Raw genomic sequence first — 10,915 nt, 5'->3', positions numbered from 1 at the left:
CTAACATAAATGTAAATGTTGTAATTTGATTATTGTAATAAACCATGTAACTTGGATGGATTAGATGCTGGCGTGACCACAGTGCACACGTCTGATGTCGCTCACAGTGGTCCAAGGGATCGCTCAGGGAGTTTGTGTGTTCGCTCAGACACATGAAAAATTAGAGGGAACATTGGTCTGAATAAAGACACAAAGTCAGCAGTCTGGCTATGAATGTCTTTAATGTTTCCCAGATCAGAATCACAGCATACAGTGTATAATAACTTCTAAAGTAAACAGAAATATCATCACCTCATTTATTTATATAATTTTACTTTACTTTTTTTTAATAATCATCTTTTTTTTATTCCATTATTTAACATTTTTCTTCATCTCAAGTCTCGAGTTTCTGAGTTCAACAAAGAAAGTAGAAACAAGACAACAGGTGCAGATTTGCAATGGACACCAAGCTGAGGGTTTCTCTGTGGGTGTCACTGTCTCTGTGCACGTTTGACACTGTGGAAGTGACACGGGATCATCCAATCATCATGTTTTGCTTTGCTGACAGTTTTTGAGTGTTGAAATAAAATAAATCCAGCAGTTAAACCACAGAAATGACAAAGTGTGGCTCTAACAGCTGTTGAACACACACAGACTGATGTACTCCACACGTCACCCATCGCTCTGCACTTTTCGAGCATCTAACTGTTTTTCTGCTACATAACATCACTGCAGGAGAAAAACAACGGACGGACAGACAGCACAGTGTGACACGAGCAGGTCAGACCACCTGTGTGATCTCATGAGTCTGTGAGGATATGAGGCATCTTATGGTATCAAAGCCCTGGAGTCTGTCAAACATGGCTACATGTAAACACTGCTACATGTTAGGTGAGCTAACATTTAACTGACTGCACTTTTTTTCAGTCTCAGTTTAGGTCATTTATGTCCTTACTGCGAATCACTGAAAGGCAAAGCTGGCTTTTATCGCTCTGATGTTACGCACATCATGCAGCACAGATTCATCTCTGATCACAAGACTCATATTTCACAATAAAAGTCATCTAAGGCTTGAAAAGAGGACGACGATTTTATGACAATCGCAGAAAAAGGAGCAACGAAACGATTTAAAACTTAATGAAAATGTTTTTTCTCACTGAAAACTAGCAAATCCTAATAAACAGCATGACTGGCCCTCTGCTGTGAGGGGGCTTCAGTGGAGATGACTTCTGCTACAGCGACCTTCCTGCTACAGGATGGTCACATGATAACGATCGACGTTATGACAAAAATAAAATAAATGCTTAAAAAACAAAGACAAAACTGATCGGTAGTAAGGATGAACTCATTTGAAACCTCAAGCTAACGGCAATTTTTTTCTTCTCATTACAAACTGCACCTGTTGTCTTTTGTCATCACAAAATAAGCATATCATTCATTCACTCCAAAAAAACAAACAAAAAAACCCCAAAACAAAATAAACAAGAAACTTAATATTTACAAATATTTTGTCTGTTTTTTTCTTACACTTAAAAATGTACAGTTCTGATCTTCTTCCAGATGTTTCGTCTCCATCCGTCTCCCATTTTGGTATTTTCTTCTCTGTCCAGTGACCTCAGAGTGAGCGCTGAAAGTGCCACAATGGCGCCCTCTAGTGTTAGCTTATAAAACAGACAAGGAGAAAGAACAGAGCCGAATGAAAGGACTCGTTTGTGTTCTCTCCTCTGCTGTAGCTGTGTGGTGCTGAGGTTAACTACACAACCCCTGGCCGCCTCCTTATACACAGGAGTGAGTACAAAAGGGTTCATATGGACGCATCAGCCGGCCGTCCTTCTGCTCCACACTGTTAGCTGAAAGATGATGGGATCATCCTCTGTCCTGTATTTAAGGCTGAGAGTCTTTGTCCAGTCTCTTTTCCACAGCTACTGTCCACAGCACTGATCCACCTGCAGCACAGCCCCAGTCAGTTGTTTTATGATTTACATTGTGCACGTTTCCCTTCCAGTGAGCTTACAAAACCTCTGACAGGAGAAGTCAGGCATGTGTTTCCCCCACCTCCTCTTTTAGGCAGTAATAAAATAGAAAACAAACAATCAAACAGGCTAAAGCTAGAGCACAAGCAAAGACAGCACCGGTGACTAAGTTCTCCCATACTGGACGTACGCTACCATGTGGGCTCAAACAGCAGCACATCAGCTCAGTTTACATACTGTTGACATCTTCATCAGAGGATCAGCAGGGAGCGCTGCTGAGCTGCAGTCGTCTCCACCAGAGTGACGGAGCAGGAATCACAAACAGCACAAACCCACCGTGTTGTTTCTACCCTGTTCAGGAGATCTGAGCCCCCATCCCTTTTTTTCATGTTGCAGCTCTGCACTGCAGGCCCTGAACGCCTCCCGGTTACCCTCAGTGTGCTTAGAGTTTAATTTACAACCGACGAGCTCACAGATCATCTGCAGGCAGGTGAATGAACCCTTAATGTGAGGATAATAGCAGAGCTGAACTGAGGTCAGAAATAGTGAGGAACGGTGTCGACACAGTGAAGTCAGGTGTTTGGGAAATTTTCTGATTATCAGTTTGGGGGTGGAGGGGGTCGGTGTTAAATAACAAAGGTGGTGCAGGATGGAGAGAGGAGGAAGGAGGGAGGGAGCGGTGATGATATGGAGGAAGGTGTTTGGTTAAGCAGCAGGAAGGAGCTCATGCTGGAGTCTGAGTTTTACTGTTGGACTTTTTCTGCTTTTTGTTTATTGTTGTCTGACGCGGACCCGCCTACGCTTGAGTGATGCAGACGTGATATCACACTCACACAGTGACAGCCGCTCCCACACACACACACACACACACACACACACACACACACGTCAGTCAGAATACACATGTGCCAGAAATAAGGGGTCAGACAGGAGCAGCATCAGTCTCTGCTCTATTTTGTTAATAACGTAGAAAAATAATTTTGTACAATCAAGCTACATCGACGGACGCTTTACCTCACGTACCCTAACAAGAAAAAGTAGTGACAGTAAGATGAAGGCTGCACATGACACCATGACTGAGTTCACAGCTGTTGCTTTGATTCTAACGTTTAAGACTTTTGGCATCGACTCCATTTTAATAAATGAGTGCTGGGAGGCGTCGTTTGACTTCAGGAGCTCCTGCGATGCTCTTACTCTGCGGGAGAAAACCAAAAACCAAAAGTAGCAAACATGGAGCGATATGACTCGTTTAGATTTTGGGAAACGTGCATCGACAGGTACAGTGTCCTTTTCCCCGCGTCTTTAAAAATAATTCATGCATAGATCCCCCACTGAGAAAACCCTTTTATATACTTTCTCCTTTGTACACATTTTATATAGAACTATATATAATATCATTTCTCTATATCTATATTTTCAGAAAAATTCTTTCCACACAATAAAAAACAACAATTAAACAAATGCTTCAAACAAAACAACAAAAAAAGAGAAGATGAAAGAAAGAAAACCACGACTGAGGGCCAGTTTGGCACTTTGTCATGAGAACATGACAGAACTCTGTTAGTTGACGGTAAATAGCGATACTCTATTTTTCTTTCGTTTTTCTTCTCCCTCGATGAGAAAGCAAACACAGCAGTACTTACTTGGCACCTAAAAATGCTGGTAGAATGAAAGATATCAGTGTTTTCATAGTTATATGTTTAGTGTACGCCTCCCCCTCCAAACTGCTCAGAAGATCGGGAATTTTTAGAGAAGACAGGAGGGAGGCGTGTCACATGAGAGGAAGAGAGCAGTAATAAAACACAGATGTAGAAAAGAGAAGCATAATGTGCACATAACACACAGGAGATGGAAAAAGAGATGACGCTAAAAAAGAGAAAACAGCGAGGAGCGAGAGAGCATTCGTCCCTTTGACGAATGTTGGAGGTCTTGAGCCTGGAAACAGCAGACCGTCTTTGAAAACAGTATCTTTGAAAGATCTGAGTCACCCACCCCACCCCCACCCCAAACTGCTCATCTGCTGCTGTACACTTCAGTTGCACCTCCACATGCCACCAGTGGAGGGAGCTGCCAAGTTTTACAGCACATGACGCAGCAGGTGTAGTTGCTTTTGGAGAAAGAAGAGAATAAGAGGACAGAACGAAGGCCCACGTCCAGAGGCCTCCCTTCCAGAGCGGTAGCAGAGCCAGTGTTCCTGGTCCCTAGGTGGCGCTGTGTCGGGCCTGTCCCTACTATACCCTGGTGGTGGAGTGGGGGTGGGGCAGGGTGTTGTTGTGGCCAGTAGAGGGGAACGTGTTGAAGGCGTGAAGAGGCTGCATGCTGGTGATGGTGCTGGGGATCATGGTGATGGTGTTTGGCGTCATCAGCGGCACGTCGTCGGGGGCGCGGCGCAGCGCCAGGGTGTAGTCGGGAGGGCAGGCGGGCCGCAGGATGTCGTGGGGTCGCAGGGGCTCCATGTCGTGGTGAGCGTCGTGCTCCGAGTGCTTCATCTGCAGGGACATGATCTCTTCCTCCTGGCTGTGAGCCAGGTCGTTGGCGGGGCCGCCCCGCTGAGGGGACAGCCGGTGCCGGCGCATCTCGTGCCGCTTGTCACGCTTGTAGTAAAGGGCGGCGAAGGCCAGGATGTTGAGGAAGAGGAGCGACGCTCCAACCGCAACTGTCACGCTCAGTTCGGTGGAGTAGTCGCGGGTGTCTCCGGGAAAGAGGTCCTGGGGCGGGCGCTCTGAGCCCTCGGGCTCAGGATCTGACGGGAAGGTAGGGTAAGGATGACGAGTGGTTCGAGGAACGTTGTTTCCGGGCCTCCTGGTTCCGGGGTCACGGCCTGCGGGGGAGCGCGTAGTGGTGGGAAAGAGCACGTCGTGCAGGCTGTGAAGATGAGGGACTAATTCCAGCCAAAAGGCCACTTTGTTAGCTCTGTAGTTGTCTCTGACACGAGGTTTCAAACCGATGTGAAGGTACTGCTTGTCCTTCGAGTTGAACTTGGTCCAGATGACCTCCTCGAAGCGGTTGGGCTTGGTATGAATGAACTTGGTGTCCTGAGGGACGGGCAGGTTGGGGTCCCTGGTGGAGCATAAAGGTTAAACGTTTCAGTTCAAAGTTATACTCAGTCTCCATTATAAGTAACATGTGGCATCAATACACTGAATACAGACAGGAGGCCCATTCTCTGTGCAACCTTTAAACTATCTAAGACCAACCGGCTGCTCTGGGCTCTGGATGCTTTTGGTGAACCAGTATGTTCAATTCTTCAAAGCCACACGGGAATTAAACTAGCAACCCAGATTCAAGTATTCAAGAGGACTACAAGGCTATAAGCATTTTAATTACAGATTCACACTAAAACAAAAAAGATGACATAAAACTAAATCAGCCGGCAGATTCAGCCCATAATAAGCAGCTGCTATTATTGCACCACTATCATACTTTACTGCAACAGTTCTATGGTAGCATCGCCTGTTAGAGTGTTAAAGCAAAGCACATGACAACAGTAGAAACACTTTAGGATTTCTACCACAATAAAAAATTCAATAGATCAAAGAATTTAATGTTTAATTAATTTAATTTAATGTAATTCATTTTGTAATTGTTTACAGCTAATCCTAAGAAACATTTCATTCTTAATATAGGCGCAAATAAATTACATATCTCAGTTTTTCTTTGTACCTCTCTAGCAGTGATCAGTCAGGGGACCTGAAGGGACCACGATCACCGCACCACAATTTCTCTGTTCTTGAAAGGCTCTTCATGTTACATCTGTGTTGATCATTTTTGACAGAGCCTATAGTTAAAGCTGGAGCACACGACCCTAAATCAACCCTCAGTCCTGCTGATATAGGCTCAGTTTGCAGTGGGAAACTTCCCATGATGCATTGACTTCATCATCCAACTGTGTTTACATGTCGCTGCTACATTTCATTAACTTTTCTTTCTTTCTCCTGTAATTTGATTGTTCTCGCTCTCTCTTTACCTCAAATTATAGACTGAATGATATTTAATTTTTTTCAACTTCTTCAAAAAACTGTAAAATCTGAGATTATGTTTAATTTAAATCATCACTAATTTGATCTGGTTAAAGTGTTACAGAGACTGAGCCCTGAGCCATTTAAGTCCTGTGACATGTTAACAGACTTAGACAACTTTACCTGAACTGTAACAAAACGGAAACACTTTGGAAACACATTAAAGTCTACAGCTAAATCAACACCTTTGCTTGATAAGCCTGTAGTTCTGTCAGAGAACAAACCGTAACAGCTACAGTTTACACTACTATGACATGAGGCCTACCCAGTCTTTGCGAAGTTAGTCCAGTAAGTCATGACCACAGCGCTCAGCATCACATCGTTCTTGGAGAAGTTGCACGGGAACAGGTCCGTGGCACCGATCATCGGTACGCCGAACACGTAAGGTATCTCGTCTCCGTGCGCAGCGTCGGCCCACTCGGGCCGCGTCTCGGTCTGGCAGTGGTGGTAGAACGTGTAAAAGTAAACTGGGGACTGAAACTCAGCATGGAGTTTGGCAGTGGCCACAGCTGGTGCCACCCACTGGTGCCCCGTCCGTAAACAGGGCCAACAGAGTCTTCCGCCGCATGTCGCCGTTGTCCCTGTCCGCCCAGTCTGTGTACATGAACTTAATGGTCTCCCTCAGGATGTCTTTGCCTGGTGAAGAAGCACAGGAGGGGAAGAAAGATAAAAGTGAAAAACTGCTAAGAGTAAAGTAACAGCAGTGCGAGATATTTTTTAAGAGATCGGTCTGATCGAAAGATATGAAACCAAAGCACACGTTGGTGAGATGAACCAAGAGCCAGGAAGCGAGTGAAAATCTAGAGAGGAAAAAAAGTCTTTCACATAACAGAAGGAGTGACAGGCAGTAGAGAGGAAGCATGGCTGCATTATCCAAACATGTCTGTACTGTGACTGTGGTTCGGCTGTGAGGGGTTCGCAGGCCGATCTGTCAGAAACAACGACGCTGAGATTGGGAGCCGACTACCTGGGGGATGATAGCATTACTGCCCACAGAGCCTCAAAGGTTAAGGCGCAGACACGCCGTGATGTGGATGGGTGGCTCTCTTTAGCACGCTTGTCTTGTTTGATTCACTTCACATTTTACATTTTACTGATTCCATTCTTTACTCGCAGGTTTTAAACGCTTAAAGCACTTTCACAGGTTTTGATATTCTTTTGAAAATTCATGTGAACTCAAGCTGTCAGAACTGTAATGTATGCTTTGATAATTGCCCACATTTGTCATTTTGACGATTATCTGTTTATTTTAATGAATACAGCAAAAAGAAAAAAAACTAAGAAACCAACTAATGCGGCTCCTAATAAGACAAAACCTGATGCTGCTGCAAAACGCAGTTAAGTGAGAGGAGGCTGTAAAATGGAATAACTGAAAAAGTGGCAGTGTACAGAGGTGGCGTCCTCACCCTCTGGGTATCCGTAGAGGTTGTCAACAAAGTTGGAGATGGTGTAGTCGAATGCCGCAGCTGAGATGCCGTCGTTGTCCTCACTGTCGTCCACAAACTTCAGCCCCTCTCCCTGGTTCACTCCTATCAGGATGTCATAGTTTAGGAACTCCCCCTGGTGGAGAAAATAAGGAAGAACATGCTGAGTGCTGGAACAGAGCCTGTGTGCATCACAAGTCTACAACAGGAAGTGCAGCTGAAACACAGCTTTGAGAATTGGCAGCATTTCATTTCCCAGTAAACAAAATAAAGAATAGCTGTTGGCATGAAATTCCTACTATAAACTGTGAATACTGCAATATATGCAGGGTTCATACGCATTTTTCAGGGTCAAATTCAAGCACATTTTAAGCACATTCAAGGTCCATTTTCAAGCTTTTCCAGCACATTACCAAAAAAGAGAAAGTATGTTTCACTTTGCATCACCTCAGTAAGACCATGTAAACATTTAAACAAATCATCTTAGGACGACTTAAATGTCTTTTGTTCCTCTTTTTGTTAAAAGAGAAAAATGCACCACACAAAAATAGTGAAAAAGGAAATGGTTGCCTTACATGCATATAGTGTACAAACTCAACAAACACATTCCTCTTAAAAATTAAGATGTGCAAATGTGAACAAATCAACTTGTTAGAGATCTTCATCTCCACTTGAAATAAACAACCCAGAAAACAGGAAAACTGCACCAAACACCACAAACACCAACAAATTAAAAAGTCTTCTCATCAGATATTGATGCTTCTTTCCCGTGTGACACAAAAAAAATAGGAGACAGATGTTTGTTTGTTTTTTTGTTCTTTTTAACTAGTTAAGCACCCAAGCCCATAAAATGGGGACATTTCATTTTCGAGCAGGAAGCTCCCCCTTTTTGTTAAACCCTTTAGATCAGGGGTTGGCAACCTGCGGCTCTTTAGTCCTTATAGTGCGGCTCCGCGTGGTTTGGGAAAATAAATTAGTATTTAGCTGAAGTGTATTTTATTTGTGTTAGTTCTTCTTTTTTTTTAACTTGTAATTCTAAATTGGAAGATTATTGTGATTTTGCAATATACAAATAAAATTATATTTTGTTATTTTTTCATCGCTGGGGCCGCAGGATGTCGTGGGGTTGCAGGGGCTCCATGTTGTGGTGAGCGTCATGCTCCGAGTGCTTCATCTGCAGGGACATGATCTCTTCCTGCACGGCGTTTCGCCGGTTTATCGAAACTTTCAACCCCAGGTAGGCCAATTATGGCTCTTTGGGTCTTAAAGGTTGCTGACCCCTGCTTTAGATGAACAGAGATTTTTAATTAAATACATATTCTTTAATAAATGTTCTCTTTTATTAAAAGTAGGATAATTTTTAAAAAAAACTTTTATTATAGCTCTATTGCGTAGAAAAAAAAACTGTCTTGTTTTCTGTTGTCTGTTATATAATATTAGGGATGTTTGTGACAATTAATTTCTTAATCGACTGGACTAACCAATACTCCACAACTAGGAAACACTGAAATTTTAAGTTAAGTTTGAAAACAGTTTAAAAAAAAAATACCCCATTCCAAAATGTCTTGTGACAATCTCATTGGCTTAGGGAGTGATGATGTCATAGGGAGATCTTAAGAATCTTAAGTCCTTTGATGTTTTTCCTAAAATAGGGGTGAGACACAGCAAGTTTTAGTTCGTTTCAGCAGCATCTGTGTTTGCAGCCTACGAAACGTTCACCACAGAAACATTTGGAAAGCTTTTCAAAGTCATCGTATAGAAACTCCAACATGTTTCCAAGAAACAAACAACCAGATCAAAAAGATTACGCCGCCTCTCCTTCCTGGCGTGGCCGGCCAATTTCCCCAAATGGCGTCTCATCCTTCCAAAGGGCATTAGAGGAGAGTAGGAAGGAAAACTACCTTCTCCAGAAAAAAATGCAACAAATTGAAGACGAGAAACTTCAACTGGAGAACAAGTGTAGACGAATGGAAGCCCAAAATAAAGAGCTGGAAGAAAGACAACAGCGCCAGCCGGACATAAAAATTATTAATGAGGGCTGGGGAATCAAGTTTGCTCAGGCCCGAGAGCAAATTGTGCACCTCATTAAAGAAAATAAGCAAAAGAGCGCAGAACTAAAAGAAATGACCAACCAGCTCCAAGACAAGAAAACGATGACTGATAAGACACAAAGGGATCTCCAATACATCGACCAAATGGATCAGCTGCTCCAAAGACAGCTCCGTGAAGTTGTGGAAGAAAAGAGAAAAATCCAACAACAGAAGGAAGAGCAGGACAAAAAGCAAAGAGACTTGCAGCACGAACTGAAGAGCATGCAGGAAAAATACCAAATGCTGAAAGAAAGCCTGGATGAAACACTGCGCCAAAATAAAGACCTTCTTCAACAGAAAGAGCAACAGCAGGAAAGACTGGAAGAAGGAAAACGTATTGTCCAGGACTTTGAGTCTAAAAATCTAAAACTGCAAGAGTTTTGTAATCAGCTGGAGGACAAAGTAACTAAAGTGGAAGACGAAAAGGACAAACTGGAGAAACGCTGCTCACAGATGCAGAAAAGAATCGATCAGATGGCGAGAAACAACTCCGAGCTCGTTAAGGGGATTTTGGTGGAATTCAGTAACTTGAAGCGTGAAAACACTCAAATGCAGGCACAAAAACAACAACAAGACAAAATACATGAAGACCTGCAGCTCACGCTCCAAGAAATCCAGAAAAGAAACGAGCAGTTAGAAGACAAGCACAAAGAAGTCCAAGAGAGAAATGCAGACATGCACAAGGACAAGCTGATACAGGAGGCAACATCCAAACAACTCAAAGACAAGCTTGAAGAACAACAAGCAACATTAGAAGAGGTGGAACAAAGATGTAAGAAACTTGAAAAGCAAAACACAGAAACAATCGATGAGTTGAGAAATCTCATCCTGGAGAAAAAAGCGCTCGTGGAAAAGTGCATGAAAAAGAAGACAAAATGGTTCCGCTTGTTCCGGAGGAGAGACGCTGCTGCTTCCTCACCTGATGTAGCCTCGTTTTGCTCCACCTCTGTTCACCCCCCTAACCAGTCCCGGCAGTTGACTGTCCCCTCCTGAGCCTGGTTCTGCCGGAGGTTTCTGCCCGTTTAAAGGCAGTTTTTCCTCCCCACTGTCACCAAGTGCTTGCTCAGAGGGGATTGTTGGGGTTTTCTCTCCTCTACCTTTTTTTTCTTTATTTACTTGTTTAACTTTTTGTTCTCACTTCATTTTACATTTTTCTTCGTTTACTTGTTTAACTTTTTTCAGTATTACTTCATTTTACCTTGTTTCTTTATTTACTTGTTTACCTTGTTTCTTTATTTACTTGTTTACCTTTTTTCATTATTTGCTTGTTTAACTTTTTTTTCAAATTATCTAAATAATAAACCAATTGAATTTATCCTTTGAGTATTTTTCATCTCATCTTTACAGAATCTTTCCAAAACATTTTCAAACATTCAGATCTGTCTTTATTGTCTTCTTGAAACCTCATAGATGGTGAACTAAAAACCCAG

The 10,915-nt window shown here is 42.9% G+C and overlaps 1 protein-coding gene across 1 annotated transcript in view; it reads right to left on the bottom strand.

Moving 5' to 3' along the window:
- Positions 1-202: 202 nt before the first annotated feature.
- nlgn2a (neuroligin 2a) overlaps positions 203-10,915 on the bottom strand; it is a 236,883-nt gene continuing 226,170 nt past the window's right edge. Inside the window, 4 exon segments of the mRNA XM_019349527.2 lie at positions 203-5,012; positions 6,237-6,502; positions 6,504-6,607; positions 7,378-7,531. Coding sequence (XP_019205072.1) covers positions 4,184-5,012; positions 6,237-6,502; positions 6,504-6,607; positions 7,378-7,531 — 1,353 coding nt within the window. The 3' untranslated portion in view covers positions 203-4,183.

The sequence above is a fragment of the Oreochromis niloticus genome, linkage group LG3 (genome assembly GCF_001858045.2).
Source record: "Oreochromis niloticus isolate F11D_XX linkage group LG3, O_niloticus_UMD_NMBU, whole genome shotgun sequence".
Classification (NCBI taxonomy): domain Eukaryota; kingdom Metazoa; phylum Chordata; class Actinopteri; order Cichliformes; family Cichlidae; genus Oreochromis; species Oreochromis niloticus.
The sequence above is the reverse complement of the archived record's forward strand: the minus strand, read 5'-3'. Positions and strand labels throughout refer to the sequence as shown.